This window comes from Elephantulus edwardii, unplaced genomic scaffold (assembly GCF_000299155.1).
Source record: "Elephantulus edwardii isolate Elephantulus edwardi_28Jun2011 unplaced genomic scaffold, EleEdw1.0 scaffold00157, whole genome shotgun sequence".
NCBI lineage: Eukaryota > Metazoa > Chordata > Mammalia > Macroscelidea > Macroscelididae > Elephantulus > Elephantulus edwardii.
In genome coordinates, this window is record NW_006399907.1 from 1,989,141 (window position 1) to 2,006,430 (window position 17,290).

The 17,290-nt window shown below is 40.7% G+C and overlaps 1 protein-coding gene and 1 pseudogene across 1 annotated transcript in view; one reads left to right on the top strand and one right to left on the bottom strand.

The window, feature by feature from the left end:
• LOC102858537 (NADH dehydrogenase [ubiquinone] 1 beta subcomplex subunit 9-like) overlaps positions 1–383 on the bottom strand; it is a 25,431-nt gene extending 25,048 nt beyond the window's left edge. Inside the window, exon 1 of the mRNA XM_006895086.1 lies at positions 4–383. Coding sequence (XP_006895148.1) covers positions 4–372 — 369 coding nt within the window. The 5' untranslated portion in view covers positions 373–383. The remainder of the gene's footprint in view (positions 1–3) is intronic.
• Positions 384–8,905: 8,522 nt separating this feature from the next.
• LOC102858945 lies at positions 8,906–9,873 on the top strand (annotated as a pseudogene).
• Positions 9,874–17,290: the final 7,417 nt, after the last annotated feature.

Genomic DNA, 17,290 nt, shown 5'->3' on the forward strand with positions numbered 1-17,290 from the left:
CGCCTCTCTCTTAGCAAAGTAATCCGGGTACATTGCCTTCTCCGAAGGATGCCAGTTATCTAAGCACCATTCAGGGACCTTGTAACACTCGTATCTCTCATAGGAGGTGCCCCCCGGAGAGTCCGGGAAGATGTACGGCTGCGGGTACTGAAGGTACCAGAATTCCTCCTCTGCCTCCCGCAGGAGCCACGTAGCCTTCACCATGTCCTTTTCATTCTTGTGTTCCTCAAACCGGGCTCTCATCAAGCAGGCGAAGTAGCGGTACTTATCCCTGTGGACGGTCCAGGACTCGAGATGGCGCAGCGCCCGCTTGTAAAGCCGCAACACCTTCTGCTGGTGGGTCAGGTAGGCGGTCGGCGCCGAGAAGGCCATGATCACCGATCACCTTCAGGGACATTTTCCTAATTTCAAACCATGCAGTATTCCTTTGTTCTGTCCAAACAACTACTTCTTGGTCTTTGTAAAATTTCACGTTATGCAGAAGATACAACCTTGCTTGCAAAAAGTGAAAAGGACTTGAAGAAGATAAGAAATACAGCCTTCAATATGGATTACATCTACAAACTAGGAATGAAATCATAACCTCTGTATCCCCTTCTTAGATTATAGTGTCGCATACAAATCTATCTTTTCTTTGTTAACCTTAATAATTGTGGCCATGCCTATTGTTTTTTTAAAACACACAAAAAAATTCTGTCATCAGAGATCAAAAAATAAATATTAACAAAAGTAATGTTAAAAACTTCTATTAACTCCTACGTGTGATTACTGCCTCTGAAAACCCGCTGGGTCGATTGTGGCTCTATAGTACTCAACAACAACTTATAGTCATATACTATACTCAACTTGGCATGTCCTTTTAGCATTTCTTGTCAAAACCTCCTATTAACATCCTATTATTTAAATTGAGCTCTAGTATCCTAGTGAGAAGAAGCTGCACTGCAATCCCAAAGGCACACAGTTCGAATTCACCAGCTGCTCTGCGGGACAAGTATGGGCAATCTCCTCCTGTGTGATTTATAATCTACTGCCTCTGAAAAGCTGTTGGAGGGCCAGAAATGGATTGGTTCCAACTCAATGGAACACAACAACAACAACAACATCCTAGAGTTTTGTACTATAATCATCTTGGTGTGTCCTGTATCACTTATTATTGACATGTATTTAAACAATTTGTCTTCACAAAAATGTGATAATCTTACCTTTATCATTTTGGAATAAGCATTACTCCCTCTTGTTGTTGTTAGGTACTGTCAAGCCAAATGTAATTCATAGCAACTCTATAAAGAACAGAAGTGAATGCTGTCTGAGCCATTGCTGTAGTCACCGTGTCAGTCCACCTCATTGGGGGTCTTCCTCTCTTTCACTGGCCTTCCACCTTTTCAAGCACAATATACCTTTCCAAATAATAGCCTTTCCTAGTCCAAACATACTAAAGTATGAGTGGTGATGCTTTGCCATCCTTCCCTCTAAAGACCACTCTGGCTGCACTTTTTTCTAAGACATATCTGTTTGAGTATTTTTTGGCATTCTAAGGGATATTCAGTACACTCTCCAATGCCACAACTCAAAGGCATCAATTCTTCTGTCATTCCTATTCATCATTCTGCTCTCAGATGCATAGCAAGTAACCAGAAAAACTATGGCCTGAATCAAACACACCTTGGTCTTCAAACTGACATCACTGCTCTTCAATATTTTGGAGAGGTCTCTGATGGCAGACTTGCCCAATGCAATATATGTACTATTCTCCTGTTAGTAACAAGAGTGTTGATTATGGATCAAAGCAAGATGAAAATGACTATTTCTATGCTTTCTCCACCTATCATAACGTTGCCTGTTGGCCCAAAGTAAGGACCTTTGTTTTCTTGATGTTTAGATGTAATCCATATTGAAGGCTGTAGTTTTTTATCTTCTGCAGCGAATATCTAAGGTTCTTCTCACTTTCAGAAAGCAAGGTTGGGTCCTCAGCACAATGCAGGTTGTTGACGAGACTTCCTCTGATCCTGTTGCCAGAAAATTTGGAGGACTGCTTGGCTGACTGAAAGAGATTTTGTATTTGTTCCCATTCACAAGAAAGGTGATCCAACAGAGTATGGAAATTATCTTAACAATGCCATCAAATATCACATGCAAGCAACATATTGCTGAAGATCATCAAAGAACAGCTGAACAGTACCTTGACAAGGAACCACCAAAAAGTTCAAGCTGAGTTTAGAAGAGGCCACAGCACAGGCATATAACTGCCAATGTCAGATGGATCATGACTGAAAGCAAAGAGAATATCAGAAGAATGTCTACCTGTTTTGTTGACTATGCAAAGGCATTTGATTGGACCACAATAAGCTATGGCTAACATTGAGCAGAATAGGGATCCCAGAACATTTATTTGTGCTCATACAGAGTCTATACGTAGGCCAAGAAGCTGTTGGGTGAACTGAACAAAGGAACACTGCATGGTTTAAAATCAAGAAGGGTGTGCATCAAGGTTGTATCCTTTCTCCATACCTATTCAATCTGTATGCTAAGCAAATAATTGGTGGTGAAGCCAGACTCTATGAAGAATAATGTGACGTCAGGATCAGAAGAAGACTCCTCAATAACTTGCGTTACGAAGATGACACAGGTTACTCCCTAGACTGTAGATAATTAACCTACTTTCATTATGAACCAATTTTTGTTTTCTAAATGCTCACTTCAATGATAAATTACCTCAAAGGTACTCCAATTTATATTAAAATTTTAGAATGAACTTTAGAGAGCTCTGGTGGTGGCTTAGTGGTAAAGAATTGTACTGCCAGTCCAAAGTTACATGGTTCAAATTCACAAGCTGTTCCAAAAAAGAAATCTCTTCACGTGTAATTTACTGTTTCTAAAAACCTGCTGGAGAGTCAGCTGTGAGTCAGTTCCAACTCAAAGATACATAACAACTGCAATAACAATCTACATTAGAATATTAATTACCAACAGTTAAAATGTATTGAAAGACTTCTATATGTATGAAACTTGGCCATTACTAATAAATGTGCTTTTTAAAATATTTTGCTTACACTTTTGTGAAGTGTGTAACAGACAATCTTTATTCTGAAGTATTAAAAAAGAGCAGCAGAAAATCAAATCCACTCCTGATAAGTTGACTATAATGCATAGTGACACCATAAAATGGAGGAGAACTTCCCAATAGAGATTTCAAGATTGTAACCTTTATGGAGGCAGAATGCTACACCTTTCTCCTATGGAGCAGCTGGTAGGTTTAAGCAGCCATCCTTTTGGTTAATAGCTGAGCACTTAACCATGGCATCATCAGGGCTCCAAATACTAAACAGATGGTTTTCGTTTCTTAAATCAGGTTTTACTGCAAAACTCCACGTCAGAGGCCAAGCCCTCCAGACTTATTGTACTAAAACTGGAATGTACTGTTCCAGGCTTTGTGGTCAAGACAATATATGAGAAAGCCAGGCCTGGAGAAACAATACACTAAATTCTTTATCTCCCTTTTAGAGGAGAACCTCTTTCAGAAGGGAGGGGAATGGCCTGGTGCCATTAGTGCACTCTGCCTTGAGACTAAATTTGCATAGAAAGACTGTGATATAGCCCAAAATCCACTGGAGGGTCAGCTAGAAGTGATTCCAGGGTTATGTATAAGTTAGTTCCAAAGGTCACCTTTTTAGGTTTTATAGGTTTTTATTATAGGCCAAGAAATAAAGCATTCTGATAATTAAGCTGGGATATAGCATGAACTCTAAGACCCAGCTTCAAAGATGAGAAAATATGGAGGAAGGTGCATCTAAGAGTGGATGAAATACAGAGGCAGGGTAATGATGCCTGGTGGCATATCATCACAGTGCTAACCAAAATGTGAGCCGTTCTAAGCCACCAGCTGCTCCAAAGGAGAAGATGGACAGTCTTCTCCTGCAAAGATTTACTGCCTCAGAAACCCAGGGAGGGTCATTTTGAGTTGGAATCAACTCACAGCAGTGGATTGGGTTTGGTCCTTTGAGGCTTTAAAGAGGAGGGAAAAAAGCATGCTGGATAGTTTGAGAAAAATGTCGAGGACAGAAGGGGTCTCACTCAGCTACCAGTTAGGTTTAGAAAAGGAGGCAATATTCCAGGTAAACCCCATTCTAATGGCAAAAGAAAAACTGATAATCTGGTGTCACTGCTTAGAAGGTTAAATTGGAGATTTCAAACTAATTTTGAGATTTCAGTTTAAATTGCCTTCACTCCTCCGTGGTAAAGATGGGATCCATAAAATCTGTCAGGGACTCAGAATTCATTTAAACTGAGATTGAGAAGGACTGCCTAGGGACTACTGTAGCAAATTCTTCCCTGCACAGTGGTGGAAGTGAGAGAGCAGCATAAACTAGGCCAGTGGCCAGATAGAGAAGAGGTCAGACGTTCAGAGGGCACCAAGCTCCTGGCTGAGCAAGGTTATGCCACATCGATCAAGGAGAAACACTTGGCTGAAATCAAGCTTAGAGAGTTAGACTAGTGGTTGACCTCAACCAAGAGGCTGGTAGACGAAAGAACTGAGAAGCCAAGAGGACAGAACAGGGAACCCACATAGAACAGAGGACCCATCCCCCAAAGCCACGACGTCACAAAAACCACATCCTGCCAGGTGAAATCTCAAACACCAAACACTTGACCCCAAAGAGATTAGACATTTACCTGAAATGACTGCTTTTCAATGGAATGGACAAACATCAACTTTTGTCTGGCCATCTGGCAGGTAGGGTTCTTGTAAAGAAGATCACGTTAGTTTTTTGCAATATAAAAAGCCTGCATTTTCTCTGCATCTCTGATTTGCAGAGTGAGAAATAGGTGACCCAAAATAAAATTTAAAAAAGAAATTACTTTTTTCTCTTGAGTCAACGTACGATATATGGTGATGTAAAACTTTTACTAAGCAACCATGGAGAACTAAAAGAGATTCTCTACTAATGTTCCTTTCTCCCACTGGAAGAAAGCAACTCCTTTCTCCTCTGAATTTTCATCCCAGCAGTTCTCAAAGTATGGTCTCTGGATCAACAGCATCTGCAGCAACTGGAGATTTGCTATAAAGTTGTAATCAGAAATTCTGGCAGTGAAGCCCCGCAATCTGTATTGCAGACACGGTACAAGTGATTCTGATGCTTCAGACACATTATCGTAGCACTTGACTCCACTCCTATGAGATCTACGACATTCCAGCATTATGGGGGTTTTTTACTACGCTATTTACCTCAGGTTTAAATCAGATGTTATCAGACCATAAATATACATTACTCACTTTTCTCTCAGTCACCTACAGACACCTGAGTCATCGTTCTCAGTTCCTTGCAGATTTACCTCTGGGCTGTATTCTGACCAACACTTTTCCTGTCCCAATTCCTAATAATACCATATCTATATGAAGGATCTTTCTCACATCCTGGACTTTCACTTAATTAACTCCAGTTCTTCCTGTGTGCTTCTGGCACTCACTCCCAAGAATCACAATAATGACAACCAATAATCACAATCCTCGATAGGAGTTTTAAGTCATTTACTGTTTCACTACCACAGCCCAATTTCTGTTTTCCTACTTGCTCTCTCTAAATAGCTCCCACAGCTTTCAACATCCATAATTTAATAGATAAATTATGTTTGGGTAAGCCACTTCTTACCTACTCTATTGTTCCTTTTTAATTCATTTAGATTACAATCGGTTTGTAACAACCACTTATTTGCACTAACCTCACTTTTCCTCATCGATCTCTCATATATGTCACCTGGTAAACCCTGAGGATGATGCAGGATCAGGCCAGGTTTCTATCTCTTGTGCATAGAGTCACTATGAGTTGGGGATGACCTAAACACATGTAACAATAGTAACAACAAAACCCCAACACTGGTTAACTCCAATCCTCAGCCTGATTTGCCTGCACCTGTCTAATATGGACAAGAAACAAGTGTTGCTGTTACCGTCGAGTTGTAACTGACTCATAACTAACTCTCCAGTAGGTTTTCAGAGGCAGTAAATCACACAGGAGATTTTCTCCCATGGATCAGCTGATGGATTCAAACCACCTTTAGGTTGGCGGCACAGCTCCTGACCATTAAGCCACTAGCGCTCTCTAGAAACAAGTGTATAACCACAATAACAAGTTTTGTTTTAAACTCATAACTACTTTAAGTAAGAGTAGTCATCATAATACCAATTGCCATCCAAAGGATTCTAGCTCGCAGGCACCCTGTGCGTGTCAGGATAGAACTATGCTCCACAGGAGTAATAATATGCTCTCTTATTTCATTTCCTCTTCCCTTTTCCAAGTGACTGCTTCATAGTTTCTCCTTCCTCCTCAAGCCACTACTACTTCTCAATCTTTAATTCCTCCAGGCAAATGACCTTGCCTGTTACTTTACTGAGAAAACAAAAACAACTGAAATACATCTGACTCTGCAACTGTATTGGCACCCCATCCCCATCTTGTATCCTACTGTCAAGGATAAATTCTGCCCCCAGGGATGGTAATCTCTTTTTTTTTTTTGTCCATTAGATCTCACCCCTTCTTGTACACTAAAGGACGTGACTCCAGCAATTTTCTCCCTCTTCAGCTAATCCCCTTACTAGTAAACCTGAAACGTTTTCTACATTTGCTGCCTCCAATTTGTCTGCTTTCAGTCTCTATGAACGCTTTCCAGTTAAGTGTTTACTTGCAGTAATATGTTAGATCTGTCCTTGTCAAGGTTATCTGTGACCTCCATAGTTTTAAGTCAGTAGTTGGTTCTTTAGCTGTATCATAATCCATTTATCAGCAGACTTTTGCACAGCAGGCAAGTCCCTCCTCTTTGACACACTTTCACCATTCTTTTCCTCCTGTTTCTCTAGTTACTTCTCCGTGCTCATTTCTATTTCCTATTTAGCTCCCCAAATTCTTCCCAAACAATGCAGTGCCCCAGGCTTCAATGTTGGCCTGAATTCTTCTATTTTCAGTCTGCATTCACTCACAAATTCTCCACTCCACTTTAAACTCCAAACTATGTCTAAATGTCCAGATATCTCCATTTGATTGTCTAGTAGACAATTTTCAGTCCTACTGCTCCAGAGCCTTCCTTTGATACAAGATTGTTTTGGCTTTTATACTAAGGACCTAAGACTATTTTAAGAAATTCTACAGGGGGCCTAGTTTGAATGCTAATGCTGGTATTCTTGTTGCATGTGCCACTGAGTCTACTATGAGTCATAGCAAACCTATGAAAAGATCTCTGAACTCTGCCTTATCTTGAGCCAGTCTCACTGTCTCTGATGCATCTGCCCCCAATGCCACTGTCACTATGTCAATCCATCTTATCCAAGATCTTCCTTTTCTGCACTGTCTTTCCACCCTTCCAAGCATGATTGATGTCCTTCTCCAAGGACTGGTCCTTCCTCGAAACATGTCCAAAGTATGTGAGATAAAGTTTCATAATCCTTGCCTCCAAAAAGCAACCTGGAGGACAGGTTGCTCTCCCGGACAGACATGCTTATTCTCTTGGCAGTCTATGGTATGTTCAATACTCTTCTCCAGCACCACAATTCAAAGGCATTAATTTTTCTTCTGTCATACTTAGTCATTGTCCAATTATCAGATACATAGCAAGGAATTGAGAAGGCCATGGCCTGGATAGAGCACACCTTAGTCTCTAGAGTAATATTGTTGCTCTTTAGCACTTTTGCAAGGGCCCTGACAGCAGACTTTCTCAAAGAAACACGTTTTTTTTTTATTTCTTACCTGCTGGTTCCAAAAGTGTTGATTATGGATCCAAGCAAGATGAAATTGCTACCAATCTCAAGGTCTTCTCCATCTACCATGATGGTGCCAATTGATCCCCTTGTAAGAATCTTGTATTCTTGATGTTGAGATGTGTTCCATATTAAAGACTGCAGTCCTTGACCTTCTGCAACAAATGCTTCAAATGCTTTTGCAAACAAAGTCATGGTATCTCCATCAGGTTGTTGATGAGTCTTCCTCCAATCCTGATGTCACATTCTTCTTCACAAAGTCCACCCTCCTGAATGATCTTCTCTACATATAGATTGGAAAGGTATTGGAGACAGGATGCATCCCTGTCCTGATTTTTAACCATGCAGTGTTTCTTTGCCCTTTTCGTAAGACTCATTCCTGGTGTAAGTATAGGTTTCGCATGTGCACAATCAGGTGTTCTGGGGTGTTCCCTCTTCTCAACGTTAGCCATAATTTGTTGTGATCCACACAGACAAATGTCTTTTCATAGTCAATAAAATTTATAATTCTTCTGGTACTTGTACTCTCTGCTTTCAACCAAGATCCATCTAATATTGGCAATGATACCCTTAGTGTCGACTGTGACAGTGATGTGCCAGTCGTGGTAATGGGCACCCATGGTGGACAGTGTTGGCTGGAGCTTCCCGACTAAATCAAGCCTGGAAGCAGGAGCGGCATCCACTTCCAAAATGGCTTGCCTCTGGAAACTCTATGGAAACGCTATGTACGAACAGTGCTCAGGCTGTTCGTTCATAGGGTCGCTATGAGTCGTCTTCGACTCGACGGCACCAAACAACAACAACAACCCTTAGTGGCACAGCCTCTTCTAAACCCAGCTTCCATTTCTGGCAGTTCTCTGTCACTGTACTGTTCCAGTTATTTTGGGACAAAATAAGATTTTGCTCGCATGTGATATTAGTGATATTGTTTGATAATTTTCACACTCTGTAGGATCATCTTTTTTTAGGATTGAGAATAAGCATGGATCTCTTCTAGTCAGTTGACCAGGTAACTATCCTCCAGATTTCTTGGCACAACCTGGTCAGCATGTCCAAAGATGCATCTCTTTGTTGAAATATGTTAATTGGGCTCTCTGATCCTCATTGATTAATACACTACCCTCTCTTCTCGTGCAGCTTCAGCCATATCCCTGAGACATGGTGGCGAAAGTTGGAGTAAACGGATTTGGCCTCATTGGAGACCTGGTCACCAGGACTGTTTTTAGCTCTGGCAAAGTGGATGGTTTTACATTCAATGACCATTTCATTGCCTCAACTACATTGTCTATATGTTCCAGTATGATTTCACCATGGCAAGTTCAATGGCACTGTCAAGGCTGAGAATGGAAATCTTGTCATCAATCCAGAAACGAGATCCCCTCAACATCAAGTGGAGTGAGGCTGGTGTTGAGTATGTTATGGAGTCCACTGGTGTCTTCACAACCTTGGAGAAGGCTGGGGCTCACTTGAAAGGTAGTGCCAAATGGGTAATCATCTCTACTCCTTCTGCAGATGTCCCATGTTTGTAATGGGCGTGAACCAAGAGAAGTATGACAACTCTCTCAAGATTGTCAGCAATGCCCCCTGCACCACCAAACACTTGCCCCCCCTACCCAGCCAAGGTCATCCATGACAACTTTGGCAATGTAGAGGGACTTGTGCCTACAGTTCATGCTGTCACTGTCACACAAAAGAGTGTGGATGGCAACTATGGAAAGCTATAGCATGATGGCCATGAAGCTGCCCAGAACACCATCTACTGGTGCTGCCAAGGCTGTGGGTGAGGACATTTTTTAACTGAATGGGAAAGCTATTGGCACAGCTTAACCTATCCCCATCCCCAATGTATCAATTGTGACCTGCCATCTGGAGAAAGCTGTCAAATATGATATCAAGAAAGTAGTAAAGTGGGTATCAGAGGGACCCCTCAAAGGCATCCTGGGATACACTGGAGAACAGATGTCTCCTGTGACTTTAACAGTGACACCCACCCTTCGACCTTTGATGCTGGGGCTGGCATTACCTTGAATGACCACTTTGTTAAACTCATTTCCTGGAATGACAATGAATTTGGCTACAGCAACCCCATGGTCAACCTGATGGTTCACATGGACTCCAAAATATAAGAATCCTTGGACCACCAGCCCCAGCAATAGCACTAGAAGTGAGAGAGACCCTCAGCTGCTGGGGAGTCCTTGCCGCAACTCGATCCCTCCACACACTGAGAAGCTTGCATCCTTGACACAGTTTCTATCCCCCTGAGAAAGGGGAGGGACTTGGAGAGCCCATCTTGTCATGCACCATCAATAAAGTGAGTTGTACTCAGCCACAAAAAAAAAAAAAAAAGAAAAGAAAAGAAATAGGTGAATTGATATCCCATCAATTTCTGGGTGTATACATATATTTGGAAAGCCCTTCAGATCAGCCTGTACTTCCTCCTTCATCACTGTTGCTTCTTGATTATATGTTGTTTCATGAAATTCTTCTGTGTCAGCAAATTCTTTTTGGTACAATGACTGTGCACATTTCTTTTGTCTTCTTTTGATGTTGCCTGAATCATTCAATACCCTGACATAGAATCATTAAGTATTTCAACTGGTTGTTGTTGATTGCCTTTGAGTCGAGCACAACTCATAGCGACCCTATGAACAAAAGGCCTGAAGCCTTTCTATAACTATTGACCTTTGTCAAAGTTCATAGTTTCTGGAAGCATGTTGTTTAGGAAGGGGCTGCCACTCCAGAGGCTTGACTCTCTTCTTTAGTCCCTTCAGCCTGAGAAATGCTGCATTTTGTACCTTTTGATTTTCTGACATCAGTGTTTTGCACATTACTGAAGGTCGAATATATATTGATGGGTGCTGTAGTGAAGGTGGCGGAGATAAAGATGAGTTGATTTTTTAATAGGAAGAGGGAAAGAAAGATTCGAAGATGACTTTCAAGTTATGGCTTGGACAATGCGGGGAATGATAGAGATACTTAATGAGCTGTAGAAAATCGAGGAAAGTAGTCTTGGCTTTAATTGGAAAGTTGTTGTTGTTGTTGTTGTTATGTGCCATCAAATCGCCTGTGACTCACAGCAATCCCTAATCCCTGCTCTATCCTGTGCCAATCGCACTGTCTCTGACACACCTACCCCCATTACCCCAGTCACTGAATCAATCCATCTCATCGAGGGTCTTCCTCTCCTGTGCTGTCCCTCCACTCTCCCAAGCATGATGTCCCTCTCCAAGGACTGGTCTCTCTTTGCAACATGCCCAAAGTATGTCAGATGAAGCTTCAGAATCCTTGAAACATGTTCTTTTTATCTCTTCATCACTCGCTAACATTTCCTGCAAGGTGGTGAATTGAAGTGATTGTAAATAAGTGAATAGATGCACACACAGTGGTAATTTAGCAAAACAAGTGGGGGAAAAAGTTTATTAAGGTAATGCAAAGGAGATACGGTGGTTAACTATAGAGACAGAATATGTGGAAGAGTTAATGAAAAAAGGAAAGAAGGAAGCAGGGGAGAAGGAACATCCCTGAAAAGTCAGGGATAGAGCCACACTTTTTGGTTCAGCAGGAGCAGAAAAAGAGAGCAACCCTCAGGTGGGCACTGTCTTGGCTCCCAGTCTTAGGAGACTGGTCACAGTGAGCACCGCCTAGGGACCTGTGGGATTGGTTGGAGTTTGGATCCCCTGAATTCCTGAGCAAAGGGACTTCCTGCCAGAATTACTATCCCCTTGGTGCAACTGTTTTTGCCTTCCCTTCCTATTTCCTCTGAAAAACTTGGGTTTTTAACCTTCTCCAATAGGAGGAGGGGAGACATACACACACACACACACACACACACACACACACACGGTAACTCTTCTATCCCTTGACTACATTTCCATTGTTTCTGACATACCCAATTAGCAATGCTAATAAATTGGTTGGAACATAGGAAACTGAAATTTTCTAAGCAATACTGGATCAGAAATACAAAATTGTGTCTGTGCTGCTGAGCAACGAAGCAGGATAAGGACTGGAAGGTGTCCTTTGGACTCAGTAATGTAGTTAGTTAACGAGCTCAACAGGAATAGCGTGGGTAGAATGGAAGTGCTAAACACCACATGGGAATATGAGCTGAGGGAACAGAGGCCGTGAATCTGTTGTTGTTATAGTTAGGTGTTGTCAGGTTGATGCAGACTCAGCAACCCTGCGTGATCCGACACCATCCTCACAATCTCTGCTGTACTTAAACCCATTGTGACAGTCAGTGTGTCAATCTATTTCATTGAGGGGTTAACTTCTAATAATTTGTTTGGGAAGAGATTACGCACTCTGTCTTAAAGTATCCCTAGCAGATTATTTAATTATAAAAAGAACAAGGAAATGTCACAGTAAATAATATTTTCATCAGATAATAACTTTGTAATATAATGGAACAGACTCAATCAAGTCTCCTCTGATGTGATGTTCTGAGGACCAAACTTACCAATGTGATACTACTGCCAAATATATAATAAGCTGAATCTAATTATAAGAAACCAATTGTTGCTGTTAGGTGCTGTCAAGTTGAATACAACTCGTAGCTACTCAACGGACAACAAATCTGAGCTCTGTCCTATCCTGGGACCAACCTCACAATCTCTGACACACCCGAGCTCATTGCTACAGTCACCATGTCAACCTCCCTGGTTGAGGGTTTTCTTCTCCTTTGCTGTCCCTCCACCTTTCCAAGCATAATGTCCTTCTCCAAGGAATAGCCTCTCCTAGCAACATACCCAAAATATGCAAGACGAGGCTTTGCCATCTTTGCTTCCAAGGAAAAGTCTGGATTCACCTTCTCTAAGACATGTCTGTGTGTTCTTTTAGCTGCCCATGAGATATTCAGTACACTCCTCCAACACCACAGCTCAAGGCATCAATTTTTCTTTGGTCATCTTTATTCATTTTGTACAGCTTTCAGAGGCATAGCAAGTGACTGAAAAAATGATGGCCTGAATCAGATGCACCTCAATCTTCAAATTAACATCATTGCTCTTCATAATTTGGAGAGGTCCCTGACTGCAGATTTCCCCAGTATAATACATCTCCTGATCTCTTGAGTGCTGATACCAAATATACTGAGTGTGAATCCAAGTCGCTGACAGTTTCAATCATATGACAGACTGAAAACAAAGGAGTGTCACTGGGGGCTGGTTTAGATTAAAGAAACAATAGGGCTCAACTCAATGCAATAAATGATTTTTTGGATTAAAGGCTAGACAAAATAAAAACAGTTATAAAGAAAATTATCGGATCATAGTGAAGACAGCATGGGTATCTATGTACTGCCCTGAGAGATGGAGCAGACACTCAGATTAAAATATATTTTAAAGGGACCCTTTTATTAAGACATACACAGGACGCAGGTAAGACAGGCAGATCATTCTGGAAGGAGGGAAGCATCACCATGGTGCCAAAGGTGTTCTGCTGAATTAAGGTGATGGTTACCGTTTACAAGATTCAATGGATACAATTTAAAATTTAAAAGCTTACAGGATTGGTTTTGGGATTCCTGTCATTTGTCTTCATGGTGGTCAGAGTTTTGATTCATGCAAATTCCCTGGTTCTTCATAAAGACCTAAGAGAAGACTGAACCTTGGTATACTTGTGTGGAGGTTGTGAACCCCTTTCAACAGTATTTTCTCCTGGAGGGCAAAGTCAACTGGAAGATTTACTGGTAAGAAAACTGAAATGGTGTCTGTGTCTCTATGAAGAATTGAAATGGAGTTGGGATTCCGCTATAGACTTCCATATACCTCAAGCCAGGTGCCTCAAATTACATGCTCTAATTCAGTACTGCTGTTTTCACTTTGGTGTAGCTTTGACATTTTCTTAAATAAATAATTGAGGTCAATAGATTGTCTGCAGAATATCAGAGAAATGGGACAGGAATGCGAATGTGAAGTTAAGTGAGTGAGAAGTTTGGTAAGTATGTTGGTTTGTTAATTATTTTGTTAATCAGATGAAAATGGGAGATGTTTGGGAATCCTTAAATGCTCTTGGGAAAGCTGCAGGAGAAAAAGAACCCCCGGATATTCTTGAAGAGAGAGGGTCAGTGGAACAAATGAAGCTTTTCAGAAGGCAAGAGAATTTAGAACACACAAGAAAGGTCCGGCCTTTCAAGTGGAGACACCTCTTGAGACAGGAAAAAAGAGGAAAATTATGGGTGTGAAAATGTATATGTTCATAGGATTGTTCATGGGAAGATGAGGGTGTTCAATTGTTGCTTCCCACCCCCTCAAACTGGGGAAAAGGAGAGAAAGTGGAAAGGTTAAAAGAAACAGAAAACTACGTAAAATAATAGTGGAGAATAGATGAATAGCACTTACTAGAAAAATCTTTACTTGTAAAATAAAGGCTAATTGTCTCTATAGAAGGCAAACCTTTAGACAAAAACATCTTGCCTTGGCCAACTAAGTAGTTTATAGGAATTTGCTTAAAATTAGTAAAGGAAGAGAAGGCTAGAAATAAACCTGTTCCTTGAAACTCTCTTGATTCAACATCTTCCTTCTGATTTTCAGTATCGCCTGGGGAGCCTGTTAAAATTCCAATAAGAACATGTTTCATGATAAATATTTCAGCAACCAAGTCAAGCTCTCCACTTCAAAGGCATCTGGAAAATAAAGAATAAGCAGACAGCCAACTACAGTCTGAGATCATGCATATCACAAATGTAAATACTGGCAGGAAGGTCAAGATTGACAAATACAACCAAAACACAGGGCAGGATAATCTTCTGTAGGTCGGTGGCTGTGTCTTATTCTCTGTTAAAACCCAGCACTTAGCTCACTGACTGCTAAATAGTAGGTGGTTAGTACGGATTTGCTGAATTAATAAAAAAGTAATTTATACACAAAAGACGTGCATTAGAAAAATTGTCACTAGTTTCTCTTTCATTTCCCTATAGACGTCAGCTTTATGGGTAAAAGATAAGACAGTGAGCTTCAAGCTATGGCTTTTTACAGTTTTATTTAAACAAAAATAATACAATCTCATTATAATAGGTTTTGTCTTACTTCCAAATGCTGCTTAAGTCTCCCCACATCTGTTTGATTTTTCCAGCCAATTTGATGAATAAATTGTATTCTGAATTCAGTGCTATAAAGGTTTTTAACACCTCTACTGAAATAGCCATATTTTTTCCACAAGACAAAGGATTTCTACCTAAAAGTCCTTAGTGGCACAAATGGGTCATATACTCACCCATTAAAAGAAAGGCTGGGGGTCAAATCTGCAGAAGCATCTCAAAATAAAGATTTAGCAATCTACTTTGATAAAAAATCAGCCATCAAAACCCTAAGCATCAGAGTCCTACCTGATACATGTAAGGTTGCCTTGAGTTAGAATCAACTTGACAGAAACTGGGGTAAACTAGTAAGAAATATCCTACTGAAGAATCCTTATTACACAGTAATTCAGGGCTTGGTTAATAATTGAAAGATTGGCAATTTGAACTTACCAGCTAAGTTGAAGGAGGAGAAAAGTGGCAGTCAAAGATTATAGCCTTGACTATTAAAAGAATGCAATTCAAGGCAAAAAGGAGACATTTTTTCATCCTATCAACAATAGCAAAGTTCAATACAACGGTAAACAGCATATGCTGGTAAAGGTGTGGAGAAATTGGAACTCTCACACCCTGCTGGTGGGGATGTAAAAAAGTGTGACTACTATGTAAAGCAGCTTGGCACTTCCTTAAAAAGGTGAAAACAAATACTTTTTGAACCAGAAATCCCACTCCTATGTTTATATCCTAAAGAAAGAAGTGCTGTGATGTGAACAGATATATGCATACCCATATTAATTACAGCATTATTCAAAATAGCAAAGAGATGGAAACTAAGCAAGTGTCCATCAGCGGATGGATGAATACAGATTCTAGCAAACATTCACACAATGGAACTACATACAAAATTTAAAACCAATTCATGAAGCACTGCTTATCATGGATTAATCTAGAGGTAGTTACATTGAATGAAAGAAATCAGACAAAAAAAGGCAAATATTATATAAGATCACACAACACTGTTTGCTTAAACTGAAGAGAACCTGAAGTGCATGCTGCAGAAGGTCAAGGACCACAGCCTTCAATATACATTGAAACTCAACATCAAGAAAACAAAGATTCTCACCACTGAGCCAATTGGCAGCATCATGATAGTTGGTGAAGAGATTGAAATTGTTCACAGCTTCAGTTCACTTGGCTCCACAATCCACACTCTTGGTACCAGCAACCAGGAAATTAAAAGTCAAATTGCATTGGGAAAGTCTGCTGTCAGAGACCTCTCCAAAGTACTGAAGAGCAACAATGTCTGTCTGGAGATCAAGGTGCGCCTAATATAGGCCATAGTCTTTGCAATGAATTGTTATGTATCAGAAAGCTGGACAATGACTAGGTGAATTTATGCCTTTGAGTTGTGGTGCTGGAGAACAGTATTGAATATCCTGTGGATCTCCAGGAGAACAAACAGGTTCATCCTAGAGAAGGTGATACCAGGCTTCTCCTTGAAGGCAAAGATCCTGAAGCTTTGTCTGACATACTTTGGGCATGTTGCAAGGAGAGACCAGTCCTTGAAGAGGGACATCATGCTTGGGAGGGTGGAGGGACAGTGCAAGAGAGAAAGACCCTCTTTGAAGTGGATTGATTTAATGACTGGGATAATGGTGGTAGGTGTGTCAGAGACAATAAGTTCGGCACAGGATAGGGCAGGGTTTAGGGCTATTATACCTAGGGTCACTATGAGTCGCAGGTAACTCCACACACAGAGCAACAACAATAACAACATTATAAAAATGCCAAAAAGATGTTTACACATACAGTCATTTTTGGGTGACTACTAGTGATAGGAAGTGGGAAGGTAGAGCAAAAAGGAATAACTAGAAAAGAAACATTTATTAATATGGATGAAGGGGAGCTCTGGTTGCCTAGTGGCAAGAAGCTGCACTGCAATCCCGATGGCACACGGTCCAAGACCACCAGCTGCTTTGCTGGAGAAGGATGGGCAATCTCCTCCTGTGCAATCAACTGCCTCTGAAAATCTGCCAAAGGGTCAGCTATGGGTCAGTTCAGAATCTGTGGTACACAGCAACTTTACACATTGCATTATAATGAATATGAATTTTAATGTGAATGTGCTTTGTAAACTTCCACTCAAATCACAAAGAAGAAAGGTGGTTTTATTTTTTTCTTTTAAAAAAGTCTTAGAAAGGAAAGCCTTGGAACTTTTCGATGGGAGACTCTGTCCTACACAGCTGCTGCTCTGGAATGAACTCAAAAGCAAATGGGTTTAGTTTGCCTCGTTTAACTGGAGCATAAAGTCTAAGAGGTCTCGTCTATTTGGAAAAAAATTATTTCACAATTCTACAGTGGGCATAACCAAGATAAATTATAAACCAAAACACAGAAAATATTAATAGATTAATAACTTTTCAGACAATAACGCTTTTTAAGGAGAGGGTGATAGGTTGCTCTTACTTTATACTAAAGTTTTTATTTTTGTGTTCTGCATAAAAGGATAAAGGGTAATGGTGGGC